The sequence below is a fragment of the Tauraco erythrolophus genome, chromosome 26, assembly GCF_009769465.1.
Source record: "Tauraco erythrolophus isolate bTauEry1 chromosome 26, bTauEry1.pri, whole genome shotgun sequence".
NCBI lineage: Eukaryota > Metazoa > Chordata > Aves > Musophagiformes > Musophagidae > Tauraco > Tauraco erythrolophus.
Genome location: NC_141490.1, coordinates 2,454,704 through 2,472,409, shown reverse-complemented (window position 1 = coordinate 2,472,409; position 17,706 = coordinate 2,454,704). Strand labels below are relative to the sequence as shown.

The 17,706-nt window shown below is 43.9% G+C and overlaps 1 protein-coding gene across 4 annotated transcripts in view; it reads right to left on the bottom strand.

Moving 5' to 3' along the window:
• Positions 1 to 15,907, bottom strand: part of CBL (Cbl proto-oncogene) — a 40,630-nt gene extending 24,723 nt beyond the window's left edge. For 2 of the 4 annotated variants that reach the window (XM_086626819.1, XM_086626818.1), the window contains exons 1-2: positions 15,761 to 15,870; positions 7,720 to 7,967 (exon numbers count right to left, since the gene is read on the bottom strand). In XM_086626819.1, the coding sequence (XP_086482945.1) occupies positions 7,720 to 7,967; positions 15,761 to 15,862 (350 nt within the window). In that variant the 5' untranslated portion in view covers positions 15,863 to 15,870. Of the gene's footprint in view, positions 1 to 7,719; positions 7,968 to 8,054; positions 8,129 to 15,760 lie in introns of all 4 variants that reach the window. The other 2 variants (XM_086626816.1, XM_086626815.1) reach the window with 2 other exon arrangements.
• Positions 15,908 to 17,706: the final 1,799 nt, after the last annotated feature.

Sequence of the window (17,706 nt, the reverse complement as noted above, 5' to 3'; positions counted from 1 at the left end):
GATATAATGAAATGTCTTTAAAGAGCTCAACGTATACTCATAGGATCGACGGGATAAAGGATAACCTCTCACCTAGGTAACAGATTAATTCTTTTACCAGATTCAAGGGACTACACAGCAGAACTTACTGCTCAGAACAACACTTCTCATTATACTTATATTTGGGCTCTTTGCACTGGAGTCAAAATTTATATTTCAGAGGCTACTTGCTACAGTTAAAGGGAAAAACAAAGCACAAAAGCCCTGTTTCCAGGTAAAAGGAACACTCCATATTTCACACTTGATCTTCAGTCACCTCAAAACTGTATCGCGAGACAACTGGGGGATTCCTTGGCAGAAGGATCTGCAAGCTCTGTTGCTTCATTCCCAACTCGCATCCTGTCAAGATACTAATCCAAGATATTTTGCAACATACGTACTCCAGTACAACATACAACTCGAGTACACATTTGCTTTTCAAGCTTCAGACTCTAGGGGTGCAGCTAACCACCATGCTTGCCCAGCCCGCAGCTGTCCTGCTGGGTCATTTGGAAAGAGATCTTCATTCTCCCCTTCACAGCATGCTCACTCACCACGACCAGCTTACCCTCTACAGTAATTTCACAGTCCTTTCTGCAGGTAGGCAGCAAGTCACATTACCGGAGCCAGCTGTGGGTGGCACACAACTGAGTGCCATCTGATCCACCTTCCAGAGGCAGAAACAGGGCAAAGCCAGCAAGTTCACTAACTAACACCACAGAATGAATTGCTTCAAGCTCTTGGGAAGCAGCCAGCCTAATTTTCTTCAGTACCTTCTAAAAAGCTTAGGTTTTTCCTAACACTATCTTGTAGTTGAGAAAAGCTTTCACACACCAAAACACAGTCTGTTTTCTGGCTGAAAAGGCCATGACTGCAGACTTCTTCAAATCAACAGAAACCCAAGTCATGGAATCTTGGCCCTTAATACACAAGCCAGGCACCCAAGAAACACGATATGGTTGCCAAGTAGCGGTAACGCATTTTTGCCAGTATCGAGAAATCTATCCACATTTCAAATGATAATTACTACAAACTAAATAACATGCTTACACTTCCATCCACAACATCAAGTCCACAGAGTTAGTACTCCATAAAACTGCACAATTTTACAGGCTCTGAGAGCCAAGAAGAATAAAAATCTTACTTCCTTATTATGCAATAATCTCAAAGCTTACATTTGCCCATAAATTGGTTTTCAAGACAGTGGTCTAATTTTTGACAGAAAGAAAACTAAAATAATATGTGCAAGCTTATGCCAATTATGCTAAGGATTACTCAAGTTCCACAACTATCACCTAAACTAGCAATTTAAAGCCAAATTAAAAAGAAATAATTCACATTCCTCTCTCCAACAACATTTAAATGACAATGAATGTCTTCTTGGGTAATACGCAGTTAGTTAGTGTTCATATGCTGGAGCCTGGCAAGGAAACCTTTCTTGTGGGCAGCTCTGGAGTCTGTTCTTTTCTTTAAGATGTTCTAATTCAAATGCAGATGTAGACTTCACACTAGTGGGTTTTGTTAAAAAAAAAGTCTTAGCTGTATCAGAAGGAAGTGGTAGAAGGAGGACTCGCACACACCATGCACCATTTGAGTTCCACATTTTATACTATCTCTTTTTCACTGGACAGGAGTGTGTGCAAGCACTCTAAAATATGAGATTAGAGCACCAACTACTCCCTCCCGCCAGAGGGCTTTTCTGGTTCATAGACTAGCACGAATGTTTTATGTTTTCCAAGTTTTCCCTCTTTAAAATCCAGTAATTTTTTTCCCCCAAGTCATTCTTCATGCACTTCCTTCCTTTTAGAGATATGCATGGTCATTTCCAGAAGCCATTATATATTGGCAGCTTTTTCCTGTCTAAATTAGTAAGTCTTCACATTGGAGCTAGAGAAGAATATGAAATCCCGCTGAGCCAGCATCCCATAAGGCTATTATCAGACAGACAACAGTTAAAATTGGAATAGCTTCCCAAACCCTTTTGCAACTCCATGTTATATGGAGAGGGTTTAAGATACACACTGCCTAACCTCATTTTCTCCTCTACAGATACGTTAGTTTCGTTAACTGAGCTTGTTAACAGTTTGTTTGTCAGAGTACGAAAGTTGAAGTAGTAAAATAACTTGTGCTATTTCCTAAACATCCAATCCACATCCTGATTAATTCCTTCTCCTCAGCTTTTCACCTAAGCCCCACCCTCCAGCTTACATAACTGCACTCTCAAGTGGAAACATTTGCAGTGGTCTGATTTTATTCAGAAAATAATTTTTCTGAATTTTCCCTCATAACATAAGGGGAATGTTAAACATTCCCTGTTTTAACATAAGCAGTAAATTTGATACATTGGTGAAAAACAGATTCTCCAGCCTAAATCATCCTTTTCCAAGTAACAGACAATTCCTATCCCTGCCTAGCGATTAGCAACCTATTTTTCTGTCCTGCCATGTGAAGTATAATCTATTTACCCAACTGCAAAAAAGCTGCTGCAATGAGTAATTTATGTAGTGGGGGAAGCTGACAAATGACAGCTCCTCTGTGCAAGTAAGAGGTATAGAGAAACAAAAGCTTTCTGCAATAGAAACAAAAAATATTCCAACATAACCACTGAGCCTCTAAATTAAACTGTAATCAAGAGCTTAGGCAAGTTCAGTATGTTCAGAGTAGTTGCAGCATTAGCATTAATGGCACTATCAATCAATGGAATCATCACATTGCAGGAAGAAAAAAAAATTAAAATGTTTAACCAGTGTATGTTACCACTAGTTAAAAAGTAAACTCAAGACATTCACAATATTTACAGGGTCAGAGAAGTCACTAGCTAAGCTACTCAGTGCTAAAGAGGTGTATCTTTCTCTTTTGCATATAGACCTGTGAAATATCCTCTACAGAATTTTTTTATTGCACTGTTTCAACTATAGAGCCTACAAACTTCATCTTTGAGTGTTTTTTTTGTTTTGTTTTTAAAACTTCAAGTGACAAGTCTTAAAATTCCTTTTGCTTTAGAAAGCACAACATAAACCAACAGCTTTGGAAATGTGTATAGCCTCAAGTACACCTGCTAATTACTGCAGCACATCCAACCAACTATTGAATGACTTACCTTTGGCTTACTGCAAGCACATGACAAAATATCCAGAATTAACTCTTGGAATACTATTTGATGCCAACATCAAGGCCTGCAGATGCTACCATTTTATTTTACCAGATCCCCAAAACAGATAAAGAGACCAACCTACCCATCAGCAAGGACAACCCAAATAAGCTCCTAAACTGTCGAAACTCAGAAGAACAATATAGTATCTCCACTAAGACCCCCACACCTACTCAGAAGTCACCAAGTTGAATCCGATCTACTTGCTAAAACTCAGTCTTTAAACAGTAACTAGAAGTTATGTGTGTACTTGTTAGTCAGGAAGTGCACACGTAGCTTTAAAGCACCCTCGACAGCATTAATTTTTAAACAGATATGGAAGTGAGCTAAAGCAGAATTTAAACAGCATCTTTAAAGCTTTCCTAGGAAGTCAGTTCTCTTCACAAAAATCGCAGTGAGTTTATGCAAGACAGTAACAATTTCGCCTGCACTACTATACATCAAAACCACATCATTACAGAGACAAAACAGTCGTTACGGTCCTAAGAAAAGAAAGGAAGCCATTGAGTGTTCATAGCGTTGGATGTCATGCTAACTGTGGTGTTGGCCACAACAGGAGGATGCTTTCGGTACGCTGACGGTTAAGGCATGACATAGGAGAGCTGTGTTCACTTCTAACAGCTCTATGGCTGCAGCGAGTTTAAAACTGAAGGAACAAATACTCACCCACATCCGTAAGCACAGCCAGTGTTAACACAAGGCTGTTCTAATCCTGTCCTCAGCACCTCTGCTCTATTCTCACCTGCTGCAGTTTGAAAGGCAGAGAATACATCAAGGCACGTGTTCTGTTCACAAAGACACCTTTAAACGCTCAATATGCAACTGCAATCTTATTCTGTACTACTGGATTTTAAACCACCTGCCTCACAGCAAACACCAAATAGCATCCATATTATACTCCCACACAGTCTGCTCTAAACACGTACACAACACAGCGTACCAAACCAGTCAATGCTAGATGACACACGTCTTGCAGCTATAAAACTCTCAAAGTAGCACGAGGAGCTATAAAACATGATGCTCTCCACAGCTGTCCTCCAATTTTGCATTAGTCCACCTTGGAGCACCACACTGGAGAATCTCTAAAAGGTTTGAGAGGAAATACACAAAAAGCAATTTAGAAATAATAAAAATAGGAGGTTGCTGCTCAAGTCATGAAGACAATTCTGATCCTACAATCTAAGAGAGACCTCAGTCATTTCTAATTACTGGTCTGTTTGCTAGTAGCAAACACCTGCACAGCTTTCATACTAGTTATGCAAATGTCAAAATAGTGCATTTGCTCTACATCAAGAGACGTTTGGGGGAGGAAAATAAGAGCATATGCAAAAGGAAACAAAATGAATGCTAAATCTGGAAGACAGGAAGAAAGAAGCTTCAAGGACAATGGGGGGGGGGAAAAAAGAAAAAGTCAAGACAGTGATTATTCAGTACACCAGATTAGATTTTTAAAGGCATGTTTTTAAAACACTGCAGACTAACATTAACTACAAACTTGCATAAGATCAAAAGCAAAACAGATTTTTTTTTTAATATATACATGCACACACTGCCATGAGTATGTTTCCAGAAAGCTTCCCTAATACGTAGAATATGTGAGTTCACTAATCCTTAGAAAAGAAAAAATTAGCATTTTTCCTCAACTCCTGACAAGGTGAGAAAATCTCCTAATTTTATTCACCTTAAGTTCCTATATACATTTTAAATCTAAAGGTGCACTTACAGCAAAAATTCATGTAACTGAATTTCAGATGAAACAAACAGCACTTAAAGCGATGAGGTTCCAAAAGCTCACACAACCACAAAGTCTGGCGCTGGAAGCGCAGCATTTAACAGAATCCCTAGCTGAACCAAAAGTGCCATTCTTTATGTAGATATCTCTTGAACCAGTATGCAAATTGTATGCACTGACTACTCTAACCTCTTTCTTCTCTGTGATAAATTAAAGAATTGAGAAAGTTACTATGCTCATTACCCAGCACCAGGAGAAGGATGTCTGATATTTCTCCTTTATGACAAAACAGTACTGCTGCTCCCTGGGCTGAGTGAAAAGCAAAGGAAGATGTAATGAGGCTAGCCAGGACGTAATTCTGCTTTTGTGCTGATGTTTACAAGTCTCACCACAGTTGCTTCCCCCGGTAAGCTGTTTATTCACAAATGGTACAATTAGCAATTCCCCAAAGACTCCCATCACCTTTGAGAGCAAGCCAGCCTCTACTGAAATACTGTTTCTGAAATTGACATCTATTGATTTGGATTTTCTCCGCCCCCTTTTGTCAATTAGTTGGACTACAAACTGATTAGGATGATTAAGCCTCTAGAATTATTTCTCTTTGCTTCTCTCTGAAAAAACAAGGGACTGGAGGTGAGATGTTGGACTAATGTGTGACATAGCTATCTATCATTTATTCATCAGGTGTTCCACATTTATGATGGACAGATCACAACACTTACAGAACAAATACCACAAATAAATTCTAAAGGGTTTCATATACCCTTTTAGCCTACTTCTGGAGGCAATAATAAGTGTTCTAGAAAATAACACTGACTCTTATTACATGGGAGCAACATACAAAACCATTTTCAAGACAAAGGCTACACAAAATATTTTAAGAGCAATCCACTGCACTGTAAAAAAAAAAAACAACAAAATCACTGTCTTGAATGATAATCTGTTTTGTTAATATCTCAAAGGATGATGCAAGAAACCAAACAGTTCTCACCGAAGACCCAGAGATTAATTTTATTCAGTTTAATCAACTTATTCACAGCAAAGGGTTTTACATACCGTGGCTCACTTTGATCTGAATGAAGGCTAAAAAAATAATAATGCAATTTTCCATTAAATATCACCTCATCCACAAAACATATGAGGCTAATGAATTCTTTTCTCCCCATACTTGTTATATCCATTATCTTCTATAACAGCTTTTGAAAATTCCAGCTAGCAGCATCTCCCAAAACCCACTTCTCACCCGCAACAAGCCAATTGTGCCTATACCAACCACATTCTCCCAAGGCAGGGGTGGGGAGGCAAGCAGATAATATTACATCTAACTTTGGAGTTCACAAATTACAATGAACCCAAATTCTCAAGGCCTCATACAGATAGCTAAGCTTTTAAAAGAAGCAATTGTACCACATGAAGGTGCCATATTTACACTCCCCAAATCCTGTCTCAAGCAAACTCTAAGAGATAAGACTTATCATCTCACAAACAAACGATGCCAAACAATCCAGAAAGAAACTTTCATTTCTAAATTCAAACAACATTTCTAAATTCTTCAACACTGTCAGTGAAAAATAAAACAGCATCAACAATGCCTTCTGGAGCCACTATCGTTGTCTTTTGTTGGAGTTCGATATTACAGAATATGCTACATAGAGTTCAATATTACCAGAAACACGTGCCATCACTTCTCCACCCCCACCCCCCAAGTAATATAACCAAGTAATTGCCAGAGCATTAACCACATATTCTCCCCAGAGCAAATACGTTCAGCCACTGGGTGGTTTTCACTTTTTTCCACTGTTGGGTTTTTTTTGTTGTTGTTGTTGTTGTTGTTTGGGTTTTTTTTGGGGGGGTTGGGTTTTCTTTTTTTAAATTCAGCATCTACTCCATAATCCTGGAATAAGTTTAAAGTTACAAATGTATGCTTTGTATATCTGTCTGTTAGACTGGCTGCCAACAGTCAGACGAATATGAAAGATTAACCTCTTCCAGAGCTTTACTCTACTCTTAAATCATGTTGGCTCTCCTCTTCTTAAAGCTGGATGAAGGAAAGCAGCATGTTTTCAGGTACAGTACAGTGCTCATCAGATTCATGCTGGTTTGTTCAAGAGAGCTCTATATTCAGATACAATTGCAGTTTGTATCTCCACCTATCCTTTCTAGCAAGTGCTGTTTAACTTGAGGATGCCCCTTGATCTCAGCTATGCCTTCTGAGCAAAATGAAGTAAGAGTTCACAAGTGTGGCACACTGATCTACCTTAAATATGAAATTTCCAATGTATGAAAGTTACAGGATTTTAGTAAGATGCTTTATTCCCACAAACAAGGCTACTTCCTCCCCAGCTCTGGAAATATTGGACAGTTTCTGTTTCCAGAAAAAGGAAAAGTTTTGTAAAGCCTAAAGACCAATTACAACAACTTTTAGACTGGATGACTGTTTTGCTACGTAACAGAAAATATTCTACTGTTTCATAAAATTGCCAGAAACATCATTCTGAACCTTACCATCCTCTCTCAGAAGGCATTCTCTGTGTGAGAATGCAAAGGACTGCAAAACCTTTACACAGACGGATTTATTGTTTATATTAACCTAGCATACCTGAACTACACAACTAAGGCTATACAGGCTCTGAACGCTAACTCTGCTCCCAGATTTCAAAATACCCAAGTTTACTTAAAATTCTACACTTAGACTTACATCTCTTCAAAGTCTCTTTTCATATACAGACAACATATCAACCAGCAGACATCTGTTCAAGCTCTTGCTCACTAAAGCAAGTTTATATTATAAATATTGGAAAACATTCCTCCCCATTACCTAGGCTGAGAGTTCTCCTCATACATCCGCTCTTTCCCTTCCTTGAAAAGGCTGATGGTCTGCTTGGTTTTCTTCATCAAGTTCTCCATGAACACACGGAAATACTCGTTTTCTCCTAGGGTCTCCATCTTCCCCTCATAGCGTGACAGGATGGTTCGTAAATGCTGGTAGGTATCAGGCAGCAGATCTAGGATATAGGGTGGGCTGTTCTTCAATGCCAGTTTTGGGTTCTGACACAAACGCACCACCTACGGTTAATGAACAAAATACCATTTTGAAAACTTAAAAATAGCAAGTAGCAACCAGTTACTTAAACACAATTCAGTTTTACTTACAAACACAATACACTGAAACATTCACTCTCAACAAACTGCATTTGTTGCTCAAGTCCAGGTAGGAAGCCCAGCCACTGTAAAAGAATCGAGTTTATGGACTGAAAAAAAACTCCCAACATACATGATTGTATTCCATGAGGCTGCATTTCTCCCCAAGTGTATTATCAAAAACAAAATTCAAGAAAATTCAATATGAAGTTTGTAAATGGCAAGGATGTTAACTTGCCACATACACGTGAAGTACTTCCTGCCACATTTCAGACTCTGAACATGCCCATAAGCAGAACTTTACCTGGCTGCCCTGATTTTGGCTGCAAAAGTGACTTTTCACACCAACTCATATATTCGGGACAAATATGCCCACAGAGGAAGTTCCACCGCTACAGATATCACTGATGCCAGTAAGTGTTCCCAGGCTGAAGTCTTTTGAAGGCAACAGTGCTAAAAGAAACTCCTTTTCTTCGCCCTTGAACGTATTCAAGGACTAAGAGGAACAATAGCTTTCATGGACAATGACAACCATCAAGAAAGAACAGATGCGAAGGAATTTTTCTGTGCAAGAATGGGAAATAAGCTGTAGCATAAGAGACGTCTGGGTGAAAGTTTAGCTCGCAAGAACTTGTGTCCCCAGTTATGCATCAACTTTGCTTCTAACTTCTGTTAGATGAATCTCATAGCAAAATGGGGTTCTTCATAACAATTTTTGTGCGTTTGTTTTTTTGTTGGTTTTGGTTGGTTGCTTTTTTTTTAACAACACATCCACAGCAATACTACTAATTAAATTAAATTGTTATTAGATGACCTCAACCTGTCTTCCACTTGGCACACAATTAAATATCTCATTTTTCTTCCTTCCAAGCCACATGTTCTCTATTTTTTTCGCAGCAAGATTGCATATTCTCAAAGATAAGAACTTTAATCTATCAACCTAAGTTTTTGCCATCCACCGTGAATGTATTGGATCATCCATAAAATAATTACGGGCACTTACTTTTGCATTATGTAGTTAAGGCGCAAGTAACAAGTAGAATATTCCTGTTCATAACTCACATGCAATACAACTGTTATACCTATACACAAACAAAATGGGATGCAAGTTGAACTTAATATAGGTCTTCAAGATACAGAAACGTAGAGCTTGCATGCTAAAAGCTCAAGATAGTAAGCTTATATGACAGGGGAGGATAAAGGAAGCCACTTCATCATTGCCAAAATTTTCCATTATCTAGACTGAGAAAATGACATGGAGAGATAACAGCAAAGCAGCAATTTGAAAAATTAGTGGTGCACTTTCAGTTATAAAAAGGGCTGAAACTCTAGAGCTGCGAGGCCAGTATCAGATGAGGTTTACCAGCTGAGAACCAGCAGCTAACAGCTTCTAGCTTCTGTGATTCACATCAAACTCGAGAGGAAAGCAGGTACAAAACAAAGATACAATTTCTTAAAGTTCTCCGCTACAATGAACGTTTTCTGACTGCTTACGACCAAACGTGAATGAAGTCTAAACTAATGACACTGCCAGGTGGAGGAGTATTACAGGTATCAAACAACGTAGTGCTGCAGAATGCAAAGCCTAAGGGAAGTTGATAAGAAAAGATAAAAGAACAATCTAATGTCCTTTTGCAGTCCATCATTTCCACAAAATCTTGTGAAACTTCCAAGAAGAATTGCTTAGTTCCTTACAATGCACATTTAAATACCTGCTTCCCTTAAATGTTTAAATGCTGATGGTAAACAAAGTAATTTATTCTGAAACAGTGCTTTAGCATTTAACCTTGCCTTTCAGGGTATACCAAAAAGCAACCTTGTTGAGCTAAGTGACATCTCCAATTCTATCTGGCTTACAGTAGTGCCTCTAATAAGAGCTGACTGAGAAAGACAATTTCAGTGTAGAGAAAGGCACCCAGTGTATTGAAACTCAAATAGAAAAATATGCCATTAAAAGCACTACATACCTAAAAGAGCCTCTGCAAGAATGCATGGAACAAACCTACCAAAATTTTCCCTTCATTTTGAAGAGACTGCCAAGGATTAGGAGGTCTAGATAAGGAGACCGATGGTCAGAGAACTGACCTATTCAGCTGATTCTGATGCCTCAACTGCTGCTTCCTTGGAGCCTGTGGACCTTATACCACAGGCTATATGGTTGATAAACCATATCAACGAATTGAGTCAACACATTTGGCCCCTGAATAAAACTAGATACACTATGCAGCATGAATAGGTTCTAAATATGCTCCTCAGACACAGCTGAATCGTGCTACGGAGAGCAAAATCTTTTCTTCAACATAAATTGTTTATAAAACAGTGGGTTTCAAATCTTAATAAAAATACAGTCAGCTTATTTTTGCTTGCTTAACATGAGGAAGCCACGTTAAGCAAGCACACAAGTCAAGAGTATGCACTTCTCTCAGTCATCTGTAATAGAAAACAGTTTGGCCGTTAGCCCTTGAAAATATCCAGCTCTAGAAGAAGCAGACCCACCGTGTTTCAGTAATGTAACAAACTTCAATATCAATTCGAAAAATTTCCCCACAGCACAAGCAAGTTCTGCAAACCACTCTTTCTCATAGCCTCTATAAACATTTCCCAAGAAGTGACCTGCAAAGATACCTCAAATAGTTAACAGAAAGGCCAGAACTGCTATGATTTTATTATCAAATGAGCTGCTTTATTTACAAAGTAGACCGAAATTAGCTAAGACAAGCATTTAAACAAAGCTATGTAACTAGGAACTGCTGCCTCTTGAGCAACATGCTCGTTTTATAACACAGCAGCAACAAACCCAGTTACATTTTCCTTGTTTCTCTACATATGCACTTGCAGCATCGTGACAGTGTCAAAAGGAATGTTCCCAGCTCTGGGAACAGCTGCCCCTCAGCGAGCTACCTTGTCTGCCACAGGGACCAGCAACATGGAAGGAAATTGAGCAAAAAGCAGCAAATATTTTCGATTAGGTGTGACGGCAACAGAACACAAGCAATCCATGTTTTTAAACCACCATCCAAACTCATCCAAGTTTCCCTGGTTTATGCTTTGTTCTCTCAGAAACAAGCCTTTTACAGAGACATTTTTGGGTTTTTTAGAAATACCAATGAAGCATTTCAAGCTTCACACAAAGATTCTAAGAGGTTGGTCTGTGAAGAACCCTAAAATTGACTTCAGTGATTTTCATTTTCCAAGCTCAGTGGGAGAAAATAATCAAAAAACAGTTTCCCCCTCAGTTTTGAAGAAAGAATCTGTTATCTCCTCATTCGAAGAAAAAAACCTCTCATACATTTTCTATGACTGGAACTGAGTCTTCCCCCTCAAGATTCTACAGCATGCCTTGACTGATCTCTGGATTTAAAACATTTCTCTTCAGCACCGCTTCATTAGACTTGTACAAAAAAAAGAAGAAGGTAACTAGCATAGGAAAGCAGATGCTACAGACAGGAGAGCACTGTCACAGGCATAACCCAAGAAACAGACTGAATCATGAGCTTTTTTAAATACTGCAATCAGGTACATAGTTGTATTAGGTACACGTTAGCTGAAGGAAGGACGAAGCATTCAGGAAAAATGAGATACCTAAGCAAATGCATTCATTTAACAATACCCAGTGTTTGTTAAGAAGGGCAGAGAGTGTTGCTCAACAGAGGACACAAACGTACACAAATTACAGCCCCTCACGGCAGACTCATCAACAGCCACACCAGCAGGGTGCTTCCTACAACACACTCTGAATCCCCCTCTCTCAGCTTTCTGTCTGCCCGTCCCATCCTCTTGGTTCATTACCTTCCCCATTTTGTTCATCCCCAACCCTACCCACAAAAAGCTAGCACCAACCTGTTTGCCACAGCCACTGATGCAGCACCCCATTTCTTGTTGTGGCAAAAAGTCACCGGCACAGACATCACCCACCTGCTTGTCTTCGATGGGGGACAGTGTCACAGAGTCCCAGGCCTGCCAAGTGCCCAGGTGCTACTGTGCCAGAGAACAGTTTTTCCCTTCCAGCTCTGAAAAGCCATAGTTCTTTCCTTCCTTTAAGCACTGAATAGCTAACTACTTTATTGAAATCACATCTTATTTCATCTTAAGCCAACAGCAAAAGAAACCATACTCAAACATCTCTTATCTCCTGCTGAATTTGTATCTGGCCTCTCTTCTACTTACAATGAAGGTGACTTAGTGGCAATTCTCCATACCAGTTTTAGAAAGTGAATGGCATCAGTACGCTCTTTAGAGAAGCTTTATCTCAAAGCTCGTCCTCCTCCTCCATGTCTTACCACAGGTACTCTACCATTCTTCTGCCACATCCCTTACAGCTCATCCCAAGAGGTTCCTAACTACACCACCTATTCTTCAAATACCATCCACAGCAACGAACTCCAGTGGTCTGCATTATCTGCTGCCCAGATCACATTTGCAAGAACTGATTTCTAATCTCATCCTTCTGTGTAAAAAATACAAATTGTTTTCACCAGTCAATACATCGTATGTCTTCTTATACTAGGCACTGCTTTATTTGCTAAAGACAATAAGATGATTAAGTATGATAAAACAAATTAACAGCAGCTTCTCCCACTTGAACCAATCCATACACACTACTAGGTTCAAGACACTGCAAGGAAATCGCTGTGTTGCTTACTGAGCTATTCGTCACTGCAAGCTTGCAGGCTCACAAGACGGCTGACAACACGTTCAGCTTCCAAAGACACATTTAACCTCTGTTCTGTAGATAAACACAAAAATGTCATCTAATTCAGCTGAAGGTGAACATCCTGCTGCGCAGTGATGAAAAAGGCTATTTTATAACCATATTATTTGTGACCACACACAACTGTAGGAGGAACAGCTAATGCTGTCAAAAATTAGAACTTCAAGCGAAAGAATCTGAAAGACAGGAATACGCCAGGCAGCTTATGGAGAACATTATGGGGAAAAACACTTGGACAAGAATCAACTTGCATAGGAAATTCATCAGTCACATCCGAAATCAGAGATGCACAAAAACTTTGAAAACATCAGGTAATTGTACAGACTAATGAATCAGGTTGTGAGTGTACCACACACACACAGATACAGCATACGTTTCCGAAAGGCAAACACACCATCTACTAAACATGCACACAAGTGTATTTTTTTGTTTGCACCTGTAATTCTGATTAGTTGGCCCAGAAAACTAACCCATTTTCAACACCTTCCATTCATGTATCCCTTCTCACCACCAGTTTCATGAGCACTGTGTTTGCCTCGTAATTTGCTACAGTATTAAAAAGATCTCTAATTCAGATGTGCTCTCCTAAGCGTTCACAAGTGCAACTAAAGTCTAAAGAAATCTTTTCACAGCCAAATATTTCCTCCTGTACAAGTCAGACCGAATAACTAACTCTCAAAGACTTTAAAAATTAAGCCTACACCTGAGAGCTTTTGGATGCTGCCTGTGAGCATATCTGCGAAGTCAGTGCCCGTTTGAAAGAGGTTACTTTAACTTGTGACAAATACAGCAGTTGCACTGGCTTTTGTGTTGGTGATAATCATGGTGGAGAGAGTATACTGCCAATACTAGCTATGCAGATCTGAAGTTGTGAAAGCATCCCTCCCAGAAAAACATCCTACTGCAACTCAAAATGCTAAGGTAATCAAAGCTTTTTTTTCAGGCCAACCTTCTCCTTTGAACAGACCAGGTTATGGGGTCAAACACAGGTTGACATTCACGTCTATTCCACATGCACAAGAATGAAGATGTACATTCTCACAAGTTGTATCTGTGAGTTAAACTTATTTCTAAGAGAATCACATTTCCACGCGAAAACTACCTTTCCCACATTAGCACTTATGCTTGCCCTCAATCTTTGTAAGAACACCACTGGAACCTCTCAAAAGACTTTTTTCTTTATGCCATTCTCTCTCTGTAGAAGGTGATCAAAGCCCATCACAAGCACAGCAAGGCACGACTCTAAACCATGTCTTTTGTTGAGCCCGCCAACACAAAGTGATTTCTTGGCATGAACATAATTTAATACGTCTTTTTAAAAGTCATCTACTCTGCCTGCTGTAGCATTTACTGCAGGAGATTCAGACACTGCATGCATAAACAATGCAGGGAAAAGGGAAAGAAAAGCTGAAATGCGTAAGGCTGCAGGGCAATCGGATGAGGTATGCCCATCAGCCCTGCTTGCTCTGCTCCCAGAGGGGAAGAAGGTGTCGAGGTGACACTCCCCAAGGACTGCAGGAAACTTCCACGATGCTCTTACTCTGCACTACTTTTAGGGCCCTGAACCCAACATTATAAAATGCACTGCACATTTTAGACTCCAACATGTCAAAACTAGCCTTGATTCTCAGGGCTGAACAGTAATAACAACAGAAAAGCAATCAAAATCCCAGGAAAAAAAACGTTAGAAGATTTTTATTTTATCCTCACTTACTCGGGCATTCCATAAATAGCGCCAGCATTCACTAACAACTCGCCAGGATTTCTTAGAACAATGGATTTACCAACACACCTAGTCGAGCTAGTAAATCAATTGCCATACCCCATCACACCATCAGGCCAAAAGGTCTGGTGTCCTGCCCCCGGCAATAGCCACTTCCTGGCATTTTAAAAGGTGGAGGAGGGGAGAGTCTTAATGACCACAGAATGCAGGGCTCCAGATAAAGGCACAGGACTGGAAGATGGCCTTTCCAATTCCCACACGGCAGGTTTTTGTTGTTTAACATCAGATTTCACACTCCTTGTCTTCGTGTAACTACATGCATTTATTGCAGAGGGTTTTATTCAGACTTCTACCGTTTTTACCAAGCTCTCAGTTTTAAGGAAGCAGCTTTGTGCTGAGCTCAGTAACACATCCTTATTCATTCAGAAAATAATAATGTGAACTGCCACAAAGCAGATGCTCAGCCTCATCATCCGGTATCCACACACGAGGCTCTACCACAGGCCGAGGCTCCTCGTCAGACAAGCAAATCCCTGAGTCCTCCCTCATGTAGTTATACACCAGTAGGACCTACTGCTGGCATCACCAGGATGCACCTGCCTACAGCTTCTCACCAGGCCCTACCCATGCCCAGCCTCTTCCTCACCAGCACCACCAGTGCCCACACCAGCATCTACAAGAATACGATGGTACAGATTCCAGATCCTCTTGAGCAGGTCTGCATCCTCCACCCCCAATCTTCCCCTCTTTCTCCAGTCTGCTGCCCCCACAGCCAGGCATACCACTCATCCTTTGCGGAGATGCTGTTCTCTCTCCACACCTCCCAATCTTTGCACCCCACTCCTATCCTGCCTTTGGCCCCTCCACATACACCTTCTCCACCAGCTCCCACATCCTGCCCCCGAAGTGCTGCGCCCTATCCTGTGCCCATACAGCTCTCGCCCCCCACCCCAACATTTCATCCCAGCCCCACCCCAAGCCATACAGCTCTCTGGCCCAGCCGACCCTTCAGCTCTATGCTCACCCTACCCCCCAAAGCCCCCTCTGCCCCCAGAGCCCCCCCAGCGCCCCAAACCCTTCAGCCCAGCCCTATCTGCTTTATGCCTCACTGCCCTATCCCAAACCCCCTCCCTCTGGGCGCTTCAGCCCAGCCCCAGCCTGAAACCCTCTGCCTCAACCCTATCTCACCCCACGGGGCGCGCTTCCGCCGCAGCCCGACCCCCCGGGCCGCCCCAAAGCCTTCCCTGCCAGTCCAGCGCGGCTCCTCGCCGCCGCTGGGCCCACCTTGTCCATGAGCTTCCAGCACTTCTCCACCATCTTCTTGTCCACGGCGCCGGGCTGGTGCGGGCCGAGGTGGTGGTGGTGCGGCTGGAAGGCGTCCTTCATGAGCCCGATCAGCCCCCCGGGGCCCTTCTTCAGCGGCGCCGACATGAGGGCGGCGCAGGGGCGGGGGGCGGCCACGAGCGCGCCCACACCCGCGCCCGGCCCGTCGCCCCCGTCCAGCACCGGACCGGACCGCGGCCCTGCAGGGCAACCGGGCGTGGGGGCGCTCCCGCGGGCCAGGCCGGACGGGGCCAGGCAGGGCGAGACAGGCGGCACCAGCGGGAGCCGCGGGCGGTGACGGCGGCAGCGGCGGGGGCGCCCGGCGCTGGCTCCGCTCCGCCCTTCGCCCCGGCCACGCCGCGCGCCGATTGGCGGGCCGCACCTCCGCGCGCCCGGCACCGCCCCCTCCGCCGGGGAGGAGCCGGCGCCGATTGGCAGACGCCCGCGACGGGAGGGAGAGGGGCGGGCCGCGGCGCGGCGGGGAGGCCCCGCCCCGCCGCAGTGGGGCAGGCGCACGGCGGCAGCGAGGGCGGCGCGGCGGCCATGTTTGGTGCGGGCGGGCTTGCGGGCGGGGTCGCCGTGGGAACGGCGAGGGCCGCGCCCGAGCTGCCCCGGTCCCGCCGCCCCTGGGGCGCGGAGCGCGGCGGGACGGACCCAGGCGCGGCCGCCGAGAGCCTCGCGCGGGGCGATCGCCCGCAGTTCCCTTCCCCGGGCCCGCTGTGCGGCAGGCGGCGCCGGTTTCGGATGTTGCAAAACAGGATCGTTTCCCCTTTCCGGCAGCCGGGTTCCCTTTTCTTCCAATGGCCGATGTCCAGTCCGCAAACGGGGAAGTGGCCCCGGGAGCGTTAGCAGAACGTTCTGCCGGGTGGCCTCTGCCCCCGGCCGTCCCCCGCGGCAGCTGGCGCTAGAAACCGACCCCAACCCAGCCCGGTGCGACCGAGGCCGCACCGCGGTGCCGCGCGGGGTGCGGGATGCGGCATGCGGCAGCGCCCCGGGCACCGGCCCTTTCCCGCCCCGCTGCTGCCTGCGCTGCTGGGGCTGCGCTCGGCGGCGGTCGCCGGGCAGGCGCGAAGCCAGCCGCAGGGAGCTGAGCCAACATCTCCTTCGCAGGGATGGAAATAGGAACAGCAGTTGGAAGGCACCTGGCTGCTGTCGGTGTCTTTGAGGCGTCTCCCTCTGCAAAGGCAGGTGAAGGAAAAGCCCTCTGCAGCTGCTGTACCCACCAAGGCCAGCCTGGCTCCCACAGGTCCCCGAGGACGGGAGCATGGGACCTGGGAGGGATGAGAGCAGACAGAAAAAGTGAGAGAAAAGGAGACCAGGGAGTAGGTCAGTCTTTTGGCAGAGCTGACACCACCAAACCTTGAGAAATTACGACATGGGCTCAAAAGTAAGTTCAGTTCTGTTTCTTCGCTGCCTTCAGATCCTCTTTTCAGCCTCATTTCCCAGGCAGAAGAATACTTCCTTTGCGAAAAAAAAAACAGCTGAGACTGGTACAGTGCAGCAGCAGTCTTACAGCATGGGCTTCAAGGAGGAAAGAAGACAAAACAAAACAACAAATGCTGCAGTTTGGCTAGCCTCACTTTGTGGACCGTGAGCACCCAGAGACTGGGCTCAGGCCTGGAGGCTGGACAGCACAGGCTCAGCCTGTGGGGAGCTGGGGTCCACGCTGGAGATGAACCCCACAACAGAGCTCACTCCTTTGCATCCCCTGCAGCACCCATGCACCCGCCCTTACACGGCAGCAGGGATCCCTGGGGTGCCAGGTGTGCAAAGCCACAGCAGCACAGAAAAGCCACTACCCTGGTACACCATCTGCCACAGGAGGGATGTGCCACACTCTGCTGCTCAGCCCCGCCAGCCCAGGACATGGCCACAGGGCTCTGTGCTCAGGTTGCGGTGCTGGCAAC